At 41.2% G+C, this 15,961-nt stretch overlaps 1 protein-coding gene and 1 long non-coding RNA gene across 23 annotated transcripts in view; one reads left to right on the top strand and one right to left on the bottom strand.

Moving 5' to 3' along the window:
* Nucleotides 1–15,961, top strand: part of LOC127970050 (paired box protein Pax-2a) — a 34,097-nt gene that overhangs the window by 10,487 nt on the left and 7,649 nt on the right. For 7 of the 22 annotated variants that reach the window (XM_052572259.1, XM_052572273.1, XM_052572257.1 and 4 more), the window contains 5 exons: nt 572–657; nt 799–918; nt 1,756–1,800; nt 7,895–8,070; nt 10,017–10,137. In XM_052572259.1, the coding sequence (XP_052428219.1) occupies nt 572–657; nt 799–918; nt 1,756–1,800; nt 7,895–8,070; nt 10,017–10,137 (548 nt within the window). Of the gene's footprint in view, nt 1–571; nt 658–747; nt 919–1,755; nt 1,801–7,894; nt 8,071–10,016; nt 10,138–15,961 lie in introns of all 22 variants that reach the window. The other 15 variants (XM_052572253.1, XM_052572252.1, XM_052572255.1 and 12 more) reach the window with 4 other exon arrangements.
* Nucleotides 10,150–15,961, bottom strand: part of LOC127970059 (uncharacterized) — a 70,040-nt gene continuing 64,228 nt past the window's right edge. The window contains exons 3-4 of the long non-coding RNA XR_008156495.1: nt 12,098–12,344; nt 10,150–11,025 (exon numbers count right to left, since the gene is read on the bottom strand). This is a non-coding gene — a long non-coding RNA (uncharacterized LOC127970059). The remainder of the gene's footprint in view (nt 11,026–12,097; nt 12,345–15,961) is intronic.

Genomic DNA, 15,961 nt, shown 5'->3' with positions numbered 1-15,961 from the left:
CCCTGAATGTTTGTGCTAGAAAAAAAATGTCGGCTCCGGGAAGTCAGTATCTACACTCTACAAGCAATCTTCACTTGCTTCGGTGAGGAGGAGGATAGAGGGAGAGATTGAGATAGATAAAGAAGGAGAGAGGGAGAGAGAGGGAGATTATTAAAGCTGAGGCCAGTTCGAGGCAGTGAAGCTCATCATTGAGGTGAATTGATGTGATTTCATGCTTTGTTTGCAAGATCGTTCAGAGCAAAGTGCAATGAAGACTTTCCCCCATATCGCACCTTCGAGGTAGTGGGACTTTATCATATTTCTAAAGATGGGATCCCATTTGATTGAATCCACTCTCTCCGCGGTAGCTCCCACTCTGCCTCGCACATCTACTCCATGATTGGCCCTAATACCCCAAGATTGGTTATTTGTGACAGAATCAGTGCATCTATATAGGAAAGGCCCCAAAACAACACTAGAGTTTTACACACGCACTGGGTCGCATCAGGCTGTGAAAAAGCTTACCGTAATGTGATCCAGCCAACCAGCTGCAACTTCGACTCATCGTGTTCTTTTAACTGTCATTTCGCAGGATAATTCGAACCAAAGTTCAGCAGCCTTTCCATCCATCCTCCGACGGCACAGGAACGCCTCTCACCACAGCGGGACACACTATAGGTGAGACAGCATATATTTTGCATATAAACACACAAATCGTAATGACATCAATTACGCCTGTGACCTAATGTTAATTCATTCTCTTTTAAGGTGATCTTGAGAGCACTCCATATACGTTAACCTATTCCTGTGCTCTTTCAGTGCCCAGCACAGCCTCCCCACCTGTGTCAAGCGCTTCCAATGACCCCGTGGGGTCCTACTCTATTAATGGCATCCTAGGAATCCCTCGCTCCAACGGCGAAAAGAGAAAACGCGATGATGGTAAGAGACTGGATTTCTCTCCATCGCTTTTATTCCCATTTCACTCCTTTCCTAGGCCTCTCTACAGCCCCCTGTAATTTCCAATTTGTGTGGGGAGATGAAGATGGCATTTTGATAGCACTGGACAAAGCATTTTGTAAAAGCAAAAAAGCGCTCTCAAGAGACTTGTTATGTAGTAAAGCAGATTGGACTATTTCATTCAGCCACTTGATACTATGGTGTTTGCACGGCTGTAGCACATTTTATTTGATGATACAGTAGCTCTGCGCAAACAAGAATATGCCTACACGCTATCATTTGGTCCGAATCATGACAGCATAATGCTTAGTGCATCAGGGATATGTCTTTATGCTGTTTGTAAATAATACGGGGCAACGAAATGAAGACAAATAAATCAGCAACGTAAATAAAAGAGATGCATGAGGAAAATGTGCTCAGAACCGACTGGAAATGCAGAATGCAAAACGGCCTGATTTATAATTGACTTCTAAAGACATATTCTGACGTATTAATTTCTCAAAATTTTCTGGCTGTGTATTTTTCGCTTGTGAAGAACTGAAATAGCGGCAAAATGGGGGCTGCCAACCTGCTCATGCCAACATTCTCTCTCCTTTTCTAAATGAGAGGGCACATACTGCCTGAGGCCTAATGGCTGAACGGCTCTTCATACAATCGCCTTTGAATGCTAGTGAATAAAAATCCATGTGGCACCGGGCCGAACGGGAACACAGAAAGTGCTGTAGTCAAAGGAAGAGAGGTTGAAGTGGTTGGAAATGATCTCTTAAAACATTTATCAAAGCAGGGCTACTTGCTTCTTTTATGTTTCCATCTCTTTAGTTCTCTGGAGTGGCAACCACTTGGATGGGAGGAAAATAGGATATTGTAAGTTCCGTTAGCCCACCTTCTCTTTGCTTGCTCAATCACGAGCCACTCGAGTCTGATCAAGTGTTCTGTGAGTGTGTGTGTAAGTGTGTGTGTGTGTGCCAGTGTACGTGTACGTGTAGGGATGTGTGTCGAGGGGAGGGGGATGAGAAGGAGCGCACTGACGCTTAATGATATCTTTATGGAGAGAGCTCTGGATCATATTATATAAACACTGCGAGAAAACGACTGTGGCAAATCACATTTGCTACAGCGTGGCAAGCTCTTACCGAGACCGTCGTGGGGCTTTTCCTCTGTCACTGTCATAGGCCGTTTGCTCCTAAAAACAGAGAAGGGACATAACAAAAGCGAGAGGGGATTACCCAGCCAAACGGCAGCAGCGGTAGTTATTCCTAGTTTGATTAGAACTGACACGACGTGAAGAGTGGATGAAGGGCTTGAGTGTAATTGCATCATAAAACACTAGGAGGGAAAACACAAGTTTACTTGTGCGCGGAATATCAAATTTAGTACCGCTTCAGCGAGGATTACCTTTCATTATAACGACTAGAGTAAATATTCCCATCGTTGCCAATGTGTTTCCCTCCTCTGGCATCGCACGACCTTATGCAGGTCTCTCAAGGTGTATCGAGACATTTGTAGGGCATATGTCATGTCATGTCCCTGATGAAGAGCTCATGGCTGGTAATTTGATACAGTGCCAAATGTCTAAAAAGCTTTGTGTTATTTAAACTTAGCCCTTATTTCACACCGAGACATCAGGGAGGCAGAGCGACAGCCAGTGTATGGTTTCAATTTCATAGCAGCCCAGCAGCCTTGGGCTACCTGAGCCTTATTTGGCTGGGCGCAGCCAATCTTCCCTTCATTAGATGATGACATAACAGAAATATGCTAATCCGATTTTAGGAAGAGCTGCGCATGATGCACTTTGAAACCCGTGTTAAATGAGGTTAAAACCAGTCAGTTCTGGGGTGGTGTAATGAGTTAGCTTTTGATTTAAAAGATGTAGGCTTCCTCAGTCTTTATATTTGACGATGCTAGTGCCCTTTGAAAAAAAAGTTCCCCATTACAAGAGTGATATGGAGATAATGTAGTGTGACACGTGTTATGTACACCAGGTCTTTGCAAGAGGAGCTTCAGGGACACAGGTGTCATAAGAGTCATTAATCTGTCATTTTCATGTGTTACTGCAAATTAAAAGTAGCGTGTTGCTCGTCGGCTAAGGGTGACGTTTGGTGTGGCGCGGACCGTCGGAGGAAGGGAGGGAGAGAGAGGTAGGGGTTGGGGGGAGCCTCCCAAGATTAGTTCTTTGGTGGCAATAGCTCCCCGCAAGTTGAACATAGTGACATTTAAGAGAATTTGCAATTCTGCAGAGAAAAGCTATTAATTCACAAATTAGCACCCCCTTCCTCTATCGTGGATGTGCAAGCTATTGAGGAGACAAAAGAAATAGCCTAAAGGGGAAAAGAGAGACACAGCCCTATCTGTGTAAAGATTGGTTTATATGTCTGCAAGCAGTGATACCAATTATGCCAGCACAGAGAATGCGCCTCAACCTTATTGCTGCCTTCACAGGCCCTTCAATCCATTGCCAGATTTATTTGTGTATCTCATTATGGAAAATAGAATGCCTCTCTTGCCAAATGCATTAATGGCAAAAGAGGGAAATTAAGCCTGTTTGGGATTTCTCATTTGTCAAAGTTAATACTTTGTTACAAAATGACACAAATGAATGAACTGAGTTAATTACTAGTGGTACATGCACAAGTTGCGTATTTCCACGCTGTTTTGTTCTCACCTGTCCTTGCATCGGCTGATTAGCAGGTTGGTGTGACCCGGCTCTCTTCCATCTGTATGAAACCAAACATAAGTTACATAGGGAGTAGGCCGATTGCAATAAATTGCGTGTGAAAACACAGACTTGACACTTGAATCAGCTGTGGGAGCGTGCGTTCACATGAAAGAAATGAAAGTAGGTTGATTTATGAGGCCTAGCGGCATATTTATTTGACGTTAGCATGATAAAGAAATTACATCCGTGCCATTGTGATACAAGAACGCAAAAGTTACACTTATAGCTTGTTTGTTCATCTAAAATTATTGCTTTAAGAGTGAGGGACAACACACTTTAAATCCCCATGCTAAAAAAGTTTGGCCCACAGCTAGAATGCTTTAACCTGTGCTTCCATTTCATGGCTTGTGAGATTCTATTGTGTCAATATGGATTCTACTTTTAAAAAGAATAGAAATGAAATACATCCAAACCAAGAAATGGATTGGCCTCAGTCTAAATCGAATAAGAACATCCCACCGATCTCATCATGATGATAGCCTCTGTATGAAAGAGAAAGACCAGATTTGAGAGAGGCTGCAGAGCGTAACCGGCAGAGAAGAAGGTGCCGGGCTCCTTATCAAAGGACACAAAAGGTCTATGCCCCCACTCGGCTGATACATCTGCATTCAAGCAGACCCGCCGCCCCGGCCTGGCCGATAGCTCAAACGTGAAAATCTGCAGCACGAAAACATCTAAGGACAGGGTGGTTCGCTCGAGGAGGAATCATGTCAGGAAAAAAGTCAATTATGAATGCTGATGCTGAGAATTAATGGTGCGCCGCATTACGCAGATTTTAAAAGGAAAGAGAGCGAGAGCGAGGGAGATACGCATTCATTAATTGCGTTCCAGAACGCTGCGTCACATGAGGCCGATGTGCTAAATGACGGACCGAGTGTGAGTACAGTAAAGAATGTGTGTTATGGGTAAGAGGAGAAACCCATGCTGACAGCGGTAGCCTGAGAAAAGAAAAAAGGAGAGAAAGCGCAGCTCTTACTTGCAGCCTGCACACTACTCAGCAACGCTAAATTGAATTTCTAAAGCCTTTAAACATGCTGTAACATAACAGGAAATTAACAACCCCGGTTGTGATGCTGCTGCTGCCACCTCGCTCTTTCTCTCACTCCATCTCTCTCATGTTCTTTCTCCCATTGTCTCATCTTCTTCTGATTTAGTTATGTGCTGTGCATCCTTGCAGCATGTTAGATTTCATAAAAAGGAATGCCAAGCCTCTTTTCCTGTTTGCTTCTCCAGCCTATATAATGAGTGCAAACCCACACAAATTCCTAGTTTTTGAGCAAGTATAAAAAAAAGTTACTTTTTCGTCAGATCAAAAATATTTATAAAATAATATAAAAATAGGAACACTCAACTTCAGGCTTAACATTTTTATTATATTATTTACTCACTTTCACATTGTTTGAAACCTTTATATATTTTTCTTTAAATCCATACATTGAAAGTCAGTAAGTCAACAATTCTTCAAAACATTTTAACATAAGAAAGTCACAACAGAATGAGGACAGGTTTTATTTTTGGGTGAACTACCCCTATACGAGTGGATGTGAGATATCAGGTCAAGTGTCACAGGGGTCAGGAGACCCTCATTTGCTTTTCAAAAAGCTCTCTCTTCCAAACCAGCCTTATCTGATGAGATGAAAGCAGGAAGCTCAGCACTGTTCTCTTAAAAGAATGTCACACCTGCCCGGTCAACCCTAAACACACGCTTCCTTAACCTAATATATTACCTCAAGAGTTCATATCACAAATGTAGGACATTCAACTTTAAAATATTCAAAAGCACTTACATGTACGGACATTGTCTACGTACAGTGCATCTATTAAAATGACAAGTTCACCATGATAAGCCCTTGACTGTCTCTTGTTCTTAGTTTTATTTGAACTGGACTCTCCAGAGGAGGAAGCCCAGGGGAGGCCTGTTTTATGGACTCTGGTTATCTGATCTGACAGAGCTCTAGTCCCATAGCACCAGAGTGCTAATGCAGTAGGATGTCAAAACAAACATACTCAAGTGTTCAAATGAAATCAATATAGCACGAGCACTGATGAAAACAGGAGCTATATACTGTTTATCAGTGGTTCCCAACCTTTTTCAGCTCGCAGCCCACACAACCCAAAACATATGTTTGTGCGGCCCACTGCAAAAAAAATTAACAGACCCCGCTATTGTTCAGTTAATAACTTAGTACTCAGAAGCTAGATTGTTAACTGTCTTTATTGAATGGACTGGCAAGGAACAGAAAATAACTCTGGCTGCATGGCACCGCTTGGCACAACTGCTGTTGTTCTGTAGCAAAATGCAGCAAAAATGTCTAAGATAAATTGGCAGTTTATTCTTAAACCTATCAGCAAGCTCAAATAGTGGAAGTTTAATATTAATTTTTTCTTATTTAATTATATATATGAAATGATGGTATTATGTTATGACAGACATTTTTACATATATTAATGTTATTAAAATTGTTTATAGTAATTGACGACTCACCTGCAATACCACCGCGGCCCACAAGTTGAAAACCACTGCTGTAGATAGTCTAGACAGCATCACTGCATTCACACTGAATCTCTTTTAAACGTTCAAAAAATTCCAGGGAGAAATGCTGATCTAACCTTGATCTAACCTAAATCTCCCCTAACTGTAATGTAACGGAGAGCAGCCCAGCCCCCACAGCTCAAATCGCAGCTCCGTCCCCTGTGTCAACTGCTTGCTTTGGGCTTTTGAGTATGGGAAACATGCTGCACCAAAGCAAATGACAAACGCCTGCTTATTGATCGCAGTTTGCACTTAGACCAGCTGATAGAAAGTAATTAATGACTCCGTTTTCTTCTGTACCAAAGAGAACAATTGAGGTTTATATGGCAACAACACGCAGCCTCATAGAAGGCCCCCAAGGGAGCTGTCTATAAAAATGCCTGCGCTCAGATATGGAATGACTCAGATAATGTGAAGAGAAAAAAAACACAACAAAACAACCACAACTGGAATTAATAGGAAGAGAAAAAATGGTACCTCAGTGTAGCTTAAAAACACACACACTCACACACACACACACACACACACGTAATATCTCCCAGTCTCTTATCAGACCTCTCTGTGGATCTATTTCTCCTGAAAGTCAGTTCATCCTGTGGCCTCAGCCATTGAAAAAAGGTCAAGCTGGTGGGTAGAATGGCAATAAAGCCCCTGAAATGGTACTATCAGTGGAACATGATTGATCAATTGAATTCCATAGCACAGAAAAATGTGGGATTAAGTAGAGTATTATACGCACAATGAGTTGAGGCATGATGTTCATTTCAAGTTCATTTCGCCTCTCTCCTGCCACCAGATCAGGCAATCAATAGAGGCCTTGCATATCATATATCACTACGCTCTCGCCGAGGAGAGAACATAATCTGCTGCAAATTTAGAATGACAGATTTGTAAGGGAGCAAAAAAAAAAAATAAGCCCCCCCACCACCAGAGACACGAGAGGCTGCCGGTGCAACTGCCGAGTTTGCACGAACGTTTGCCAAATGTTTGCAGAAGGGCTTCCAGAATAGCAAAATGAGGAGCCGGAGAAAGAAGGCTACCTGCTTCGGCAGGGTGATGAGGTCACGGTCTGAGGGGAAACTGTTCATTTGTTTATAGAGAGTGAGATGGAGGGAAATGCATAAGCTGGCAGTCAAGCTGTGTAATTGTATTGAAGCCGGCACTGGCCTCCCATTTTTCCAGAGAAAAGCAATCTGAAAGTGAAAGCAGCATTACATTCTAAAGGAAATTGTGCCTTTTAAATAATAGCTCTCCATTTTCCACCAGCCCAGTGATGGGAAAGAAAACAAGGTGGTTCACGTTAAAATACATGGCGTTCCCAACAAGTATATGTTTGCTCTGAAGGTAATCCATCAATTACTGCAGGCCTATCAGATGATGACGGTGCTGATGCCGATCCAGCATGGGGGAGGTGTGGGTCTTTTCTCTCCCACTTTGCACCGTCCACATCTTTCCCTCTCTCTTTCTTCCCCAGCCTCATGTGCTCTATCTTTCCACAGCTATCAGAATCAGTTTGAGGCTAGCGCTGACTGAATTTCAGCTTGATATACTCCAATCTTTCATCCAGTGGTGCTGAGAGGTGCACTACAGCACTAGATGTAGCTATTGTGTGGGTGCAGGGAGGGCGGGATGGGGTGCCTGTCCTGGGGAGAAACGGGACCATAACGACTGGTACTAGCATGTGGCATTGTCCCTCTCTCCTCTCATAGATGGTTCAGATGGCTCTGGCCCAAACAGTGATTCTCAGGGTAGTGTGGAGAGTTTACGGAAGCACCTGAGGGCTGATGCCTTCACTCAACAGCAGCTGGAGGCTCTGGATCGGGTGTTTGAGCGGCCGTCATACCCCGACGTCTTCCCTACGTCAGAACACATCAAGCCAGAGCAGGTTAGTAATATTGAGGCAAATGGACGAATACTAACAAACTAACTCTTAAACAGAAAATCTGGAGATGGTTTGCAGTATAAATTTTACAACGGAGTGTGAGCGGACAGCAGAGCTCATTTGAACCGACAGATGTTTATTTTTCTCAAGATGAACTAGTGAAATCAATTCACCATACGATTTAATCCCAGACAAATGTTAACTGATGCATCTTGCCCAAGCATCACTAATATATGCATTAAATAGTGTAAGGTGCATTAAAGCCAGATTAATTTAGTTTTTAATAATTGTACATCAACATGAATCTGCTGATAGGAATACAAAAAATAACTGACAAATCTTCTGTCTCACGAAAAAATATACAAAAATAAATAAATAAAATAAGAAACTCCTCCTTGTATATACAAGCTCTTATTTAAAGCTTCTGGCTTATTACAGGAGATAAGCTTTATTTACTTTCATTATACTATCAAACAACCAGTGACTATTAATTTTTCCGTTAAAACTCCAAGTTGAGGCCCCTTAAAGCAAAAGCAGTGGCCTAATTGAGTTCATTTTAATTTCTCTCCGATCGCAGAGAATTACACTGGTGATAAATCAGGGGGACAGCCCTCACCCCTAGTAGAGGGCCTAATTTGGAGCTAATTACAAAACTGATTTCTACTGGAAGATCAATAACAAAACGAATTGGAAATGACTTGCAATCACAAAGAGAAGCCAAGAAGGTATAAAAAAGGCAAGGAAAGAGGCTAAACGTGAGGGAAAAAAACTGTCCTAGAACAGTCCAGAAAAATCACTTTTAATTTAATGTAATATTAATCAGACTACATTCCCATTTATTGGTCCGTTTTTGTGCCCCATTTTTAACTCTTAAAAGAGTGGATCTATTAGCCATGTCTGGTGTCTGAGGCCGGGCATTAAAAAGCCATTTTGGAAATGCTAAACTCAATGGGCTCACCCCTCCCACACTTCTGCCAGCCATTTGGTCATCCTTTTCAGATGGCTCTTCAGTTGCCCCACGCCCAACTTGCCCCTATCTGCATGATAAAATAGCTGTTGTGCATCTGAGGCCAGACCAAATAGAGAGGAACATCCGCTACTGGCCAACTGAACATTTGTAGCAGACAATTAGAGTTTATCTGGAATAGAGACAGACAAGTCTGGGGTCACAGCATTTCCCATTGGGACACCGGCCCTATTGTGGTTGCGCAGATGCACGAACGCACACACGCACACAGACGTATACGGACATATGTACGCTCACAGTTTAATACGTGAGGAACAATGGTAGCCGGAAATCTACTATCATTTGTTGCATTTGTTACAAAGAAAGAAAATGATAGTGCCACAAATGACCTCAAATGCAACTTAATCCAACAAATGTAAGCGTCAATGTTTTAGCCTTTAAAAATTATAACAGAAGGCTGTTTCAGGATTATGGTCATGTTATCATTTTCTCATCCTTAAGAAAACAATTACAAATGGTCTCGAAACGAGGCCATGTTGGTAATCGAACAAAGCGCACCCGTCTCCTCCCTTGGCTGGTCAGGGGAATGACTGCAGTCAAGCACAAAGAGACAGCTGACACCCCTTCCTTTCAGTCTGTTCCAAATCCTACGCTCTGTCCCGCTCACATCCTTAATGTATGCACACACAGTTCACATTAACTCCACCAAAACCCACATGCACTGACTGGGGGAAATAAGAATAATGTGCAAATTTAGTACAGCTGTATTTCAGGTGCCCATTTACAAAGCCAAGAAACTGAGCCGCCGCTATATTAAATCCACTTTCCTTAAATCATAAGAAATATCATAAAAAGAATCGAGAAATAAAATAATACAGGACTGGCAGCTCAGAGGAAGAAAGCTTTCTAATTGGACACCTTAAAAGTGATGCTTGGATCCCAAGATATAGCTACTTAAAGTGTCCCCTCCCCTCATTGGCAGGCTAATGAATACTCGCTACCAGCACTGAACCCTGGACTGGACGAAGTCAAGCCCAGTTTGTCAACCAGCGTCAGCTCAGATTTGGGCTCCAGTGTGTCACAGAGCTACCCAGTAGTGACAGGTAAGAACGCTGGATCCACCGTCCCATCTGACCGTTAGAATACTGGCATATTACGATCATATTCTAGACTATGTGCTGTTTTATGTGGTAAAGTGAGCTTTTTAAGTTGAGCGGACAGGTGAGAGTGGAATGTGACATGTTGATCTAAAGTGGATGGATTAGTGCTGCCTGCTCTGAGGGGCCGTGTAAGAAAGGAGCGATCGAAACAGACAGGCGCCGTTACTTGCATGCAAGAAGTGATTATGGAGATTTGTCGGCCGATGTCACTGTTCAAAAACCAATGAATTGTTTTACTACCTCACCATTGTGTACTGAAATGTTTTCTTCAGCTCATAGTTCTCAGAAAGAAATATGGTGGCCTAGCACGGTTTGGCCTTTTAATGCCGCAGCATTGTTTTTTTTTTTTTTCTTGTGGTATGCGGTGGTTAATGTCAGCCTGGCTAATTGAAATATTGTTTCATTGTTGCGGCTGTTATTACCTCAGAGAAGGTTAAGTTTACTGATAGCCAACTGTCGTGCTGAGATTAATACGCTGAGCTTTTAATAAAATTCACATAATTATGCAGGAGCCATCAAAGCCAATGAGTTCTGTGTGGGCGGAGGACAGGATGATTGAAAATTGCTGTGCCCCCTTCTCAAATGATAGCTGGATAATGTTATGTGGAAAGAAAGGGCTTTTTTCCCCCTCGGTAATATGTGGGAGGTAGAGTTCCCTCCAGAAAGTTGGGCCTCTGGAGAAGAAAGGTGTGTTTTTGTCCTTTGTATGAAAGCAGTCTCGGTCTAGGGAGCACCCTCATGGCAGGTGGCCTTTCTTGCACCTGGGACGGGACACACCGGGGGTTTTAGTGCAGACCACCTCATGCTTCTGGTAGAGCATAGGAAACGGCCCTGGTGGAGAGATTTTCAAATGGTTGCTTAAGTTTTTATTGTTGTTAATGATTTCACAATGGTGTCGGTTTATGCATGCATGATGAGAATACTAACCCCTGGCAACCTAAATTCAGTATTAAAAAAAAAATAAAAAAAAAATACAGTTGTAATTATGTTCTAAAGCTTTTACAGAACGTCTAAACTCAAATGACATTTCTTGAGAGTCTTATATATTAACTGTTCCGTGTCATATTCTAAATGACTTTTGGCAGTAATAACTTCATTTATTTAAAAAGAAGCAAGAAAAGCAGTTCAAAGATGCAATAACGTAATGTTATGGTGTACTCGCATGTGATAAACTGGAAATAAGAATAAGGACAGAGTTGAAGGAGGTGCTAAATTACCCTACACATTTATACTGAGAGCCAATTCTGAATAAATTACTCCCTCTCATTGGATAGAGCTGGAGATTATGCTCATTCCCAGCAATGTTTTCCTGAGCCAATTAAAATTCACGCTGCCATTGATCTTGTTGATTTTATGTCGTGCCATTTGCATAATCTATTAAAGATGAATGATTAATGAACTCTTCATTACAAAACAGAAATTGGAATTTTAAGGGCACTACGAGGCATATGAGACGTGCTTTTTTGTGTTAACTGTTTACCCAATTAGTTTTAGGGGTTACTGCTCTGTACCTAAAATCCTAAAAGAAAATGCACTTGAAAATAGCTTGCTATTGGGCTGAAATTTATGATGCCTGATGAAATCTATTTTAAAAAAAAACAACTTGTAGTAAAGTCTATTACTTTAAATAATCGAATAGATGCATTTTTTATTTTTTTAGATAAATTAATATTATACATTCCTGAAAAAGTATAGATAAATCGTTGTGCTTCTGTTGTTTTAAAGGGCTTCAGACTTATCAGAGGCAATACGTGCCCTTATGGGTCATGCACATTCCATACTTTCATGTATTAACTGTAGTGTAGGGGGGAAAAAACAATGGCATGATTTATTCAAACTGCAGTTAAAAGTCTGGATGCTGTCCAGAAATGGCTAGGTTTTTAAAAAGCCTGTTTGCACATACCTTCACAATGAACGACTAGTGCGGATTCTTAAGCGCCGTCCCTGCCGAGCCGTATAATGGAAGTCTTCCTGGTGCCAGTAGGATGGTACCGTGTAAATGGGCACCCCTCCGATCCGCTGAAAACCTGAGCAGGTGCTGAAGGGATCCCCCTTGTTCCAAATCTCTTCGGAGAGATGGGAGGAGAGGAGAAGGGGGGAAAAGGAGAAAAAAATGAACGCCCAGGCCTGAAAGCAACAGAGCTCCACATCTGAAAAAAAAAGGAAACAAGCAAGAAAAGTAAGACAGAAAAGCAGCATACACAGGCAGGGCGAAAGAAAAGACTGCTTTGTGTCGGCTTATGCTGCTGATGAACTCCGGCTGAAATATATCCGCCAGAGAGCCATTTTTTAAGTGTGGCCTGCTATTCTCCAGTGAGCAGCAAACAACACGCTGCCGGCTAGACTGAGGTACCTGATGTGTGGCCCGGTGACAAACTGCCTCTGTCTTGAGTCACCAGAAGCCCGGGCAGGCCCTAGAGCCCAAATTAATGTTTATTTCAGACTCGCAATAGCACACTAACCTTTGAGCACACATTTGATAATGAATGACTTTAGGAACTTATATTGGGGATTCAAGCAATTTGCAAGCAATCAAGCAGTATATTCCGTTTTTTTTCCTGTGACAAAATGTTGAAAATCGAGGTCAAAGATTGCAGTACTGTTACAAAACATTTTTTATTTTTTATTTCATCTCTATGGCAAATGTGACTTTGCTGCAGTGTTAATTTCGTTGACTAAATATTTTCGTCATTATTTTCGTCACGAATATATTTTTGCCGACGAAAACGAAACGAAAACTAAAATAGAAGGCACTGATGGAGACTAAAACTATGACTAAATTGATTGACATTATCGTCAACGAATAAAGGACGAGACGAAAATAGACTGTGACGAAAATCAAATCAGCAGACGGGAGAGATGCGAGGAATGAGCAAAAGAACCGGCAAAACAGAACAGACTGCATGGGAGAAGAGAACCAATCAGAGCCTGACTTATTGAGACGTGAAGCGAAGGTTTTCAGTTTTTATGAGCTCCCGGGAAGTCGGCATTCGATTTCGAAGAGGTGATAGGGACTTTAAGCAACAGCCTCTGGTGGAACGGCAACGCCATTCTGGCGTTGTATTGCGCCTGCGCGAATTTAACTGCTACTTTGTGACGTTCTAATTTAACGGTCTACTACGGGAGAACAGCTGATTTGCCGGAGTCGCTACAACGTGAGAGGTTAGGTAAATAAATGTTATGTTTTTAGACTTATTTACATCATACAATATTAAAAACTCCTCTTCTGACAAAAGATTGTCATTTAACGCCAAAAGCAATCCTTCTCTTGCTTTTTTAAATTATATATTTTTTTGGATCTCAATAAATGAATTAATGCTGCGTTGCGCTGTTCTGTTTTACCGTTGCTTAGTGACTTTTACGTTCTTGGCTACAGCGGTGTGACGGCAAACTTCCGGTCGCTGTAGCCGTTCCATTCGCAGCTGTTGCTTAAAGTCCCTACTGTCTAAAAGAGCGACAAAATGTCCACAGCTCACTTCACGTTTGACGACGAACAAAACAAAGTGTAAAGCACGCAGAGCGCTCATTCGTGGCAAGAACACAACCAATTTGAAAAGACATTTACAGACGAGCCACCCGGACATTTTCTCAAATGTAATTTCACAACGATGTTCTTTTGTTTATTGAGCTAAGCAAAATTGGAATAGTGCAGTGCGTAGATGTTGTAGCATTAAATATTACGAACTGAAAAGTACTGTAAAATAGCCCCTTCTTCAAATTAGATGCGAGCACAATACTAATACGTAATATCATGATAAATACATTTGATTAATACTAATGTTTAGTATATTTTATAATGTTCTACTTGTTGACAATATCACAAATATTTCTATATTAGTCATGTGAAACATGAATGTTCACATCCTATCATTATACAAACAAATCTAGCAATATTGTAGTATTTAAAACATACAATATTGCTAGACAAATGAATACCTTATAAAATCTTGTTACTTTTTTTATCCACCCAACTTATTAAATATTTACTTTAAATGTATGCACTTATTGTTCAGCTCAGCTGTAAGCTTTAAGGTCCTGGACCTAACGTTATTTTTCTTTTATTGATGGTCAATTGGCAGCTAGTTATTGTTTACATTATCATGACAGTGTTTGTTGCTGCATAAAAGCTTTTGAATCAAAATAAAGACACAGTTGTGTTGAAATAAAGTTGAATTTGTGTTTTATATATTTTGGTTAAGTTTGTTTCCTATACCAGCTGTAAAAAATTGTCTAGTAAATCTGTTATTGATTTTAGTCTTATTTTAGTCGACTAAAATACCAAGCAATTTTAGTCGACTAAAATACCAAGCAATTTTAGTCGACTAAAATAAGACTAAAATTAAAACAAATCAGATGACTAAAACTTGACTAAAACTAAAAAGAATTATAGTCAAAAGACTAAGACTAAAACTAAATTCAAATTTTGTGTCAAAATTAACACTGCTTTGCTGGAGCTTTCGGGTTTTAAATTTTTTCATGAGAGCAAGAGACAGACATGGAGAACTCTATAGCTCTTGTTCGTGTGAGATGTGATGCGCCTCCACATAGACCAGTGTTTATCTTCCATCTCAGTAATCAGGAGGTTGACAGCCTTCCTTTTTGCAGGTCTTGCTTGTTTCCAGGACAATAAGCAACACCACCTCTGATTAGTTTCAGAGTTCAGTGATCTTGAACACTGGGCTTCGGTCAGTGTAGCGAACGGCCTTGTCTGCTTTACAGCGGCAAAGCAGAGGCCGTGAAAACGCAAGGCCTAATTCCTCCGACAGCCTCTCTTCCTTTTCTCCTTTATTGGCCTCTAAGGTTTTTTATTTTTGAAGTTAGGCTTTATGGCCGTCATCTCGTCGCCTTCTCTGAAATATAGTCATCTAACCGCCTCGTTTCTGTGTGTGTCTCTCCATTAAAAACAGTCATGTTCATCCTGCTCCTGCTGTATGAAGATTCGGCTGTTAGCCCCAGACTCATTCAGGAAAGGAAATTCTGCCATTGATTTGTGTGGGAAAGAGGCCAGTTAAGTTGCCTGATCTCCTGGCATTAGGTCAGAGCGGGTTGTCAGGGTTGCGTCTGACAACAAGGATGCCTTATCTTAATGAGCAACTCTCCGCACATAGCTTGGTTGTAAAACAACAATAGTTGGGAAACAGCTAATGAGGCTATCATGAAGCTGTGAGAGCCCTCCCCACAGACCATGTTAACAGCAGAGGATGTTAAAGAGGATGAGTGGAGAGAGAGATGAAGACAGAGCTCACATTGATTACACAAGCTGCAGTCGCAAACCCGCTAAGATGAAAAATGCCAAACCTCATCAGCCAAATGATATTACGGCTGGCGATGCGAAGGGGCCGTGTTGAGATGTGCAGGCTTTTTGTTTGGAGATGCGACTCTTACCTCCGAACCTTAGGGAAATATGAGCATGATTTATCTGAAAGCCAAGCTTCTGTTTGCTGGTGCTATTCTAGAGATATAGTTTCAAAGTGATTTACCTGTTTACATTTGCTCATTTTAGCTCATTCAGTGGATAAATCGTTTAAATCAGGTTAGTATAGAAATGTACAGTAGCTTTATTTAGATTTAGATATAAATCTACAGTTGATAGATGACTCAGAAAGTCTTTGATATGGAGCAAATTATATATGTTTCTTTTCATTCACAGAAAAACTAGATAGAAAAAAAAAACAATGGAACCAAAGATTTCTCTGATTTGTTTACAATAAAATAAAATAAAAATCAGTTCTAATCTATTCTGTTTGTAAGTGTGAATAAGCAGGGC

The sequence above is a fragment of the Carassius gibelio genome, chromosome B13 (genome assembly GCF_023724105.1).
Source record: "Carassius gibelio isolate Cgi1373 ecotype wild population from Czech Republic chromosome B13, carGib1.2-hapl.c, whole genome shotgun sequence".
NCBI classification, from domain to species: Eukaryota; Metazoa; Chordata; class Actinopteri; order Cypriniformes; family Cyprinidae; genus Carassius; species Carassius gibelio.
This window is presented reverse-complemented; position numbering and strand designations above follow the sequence as displayed.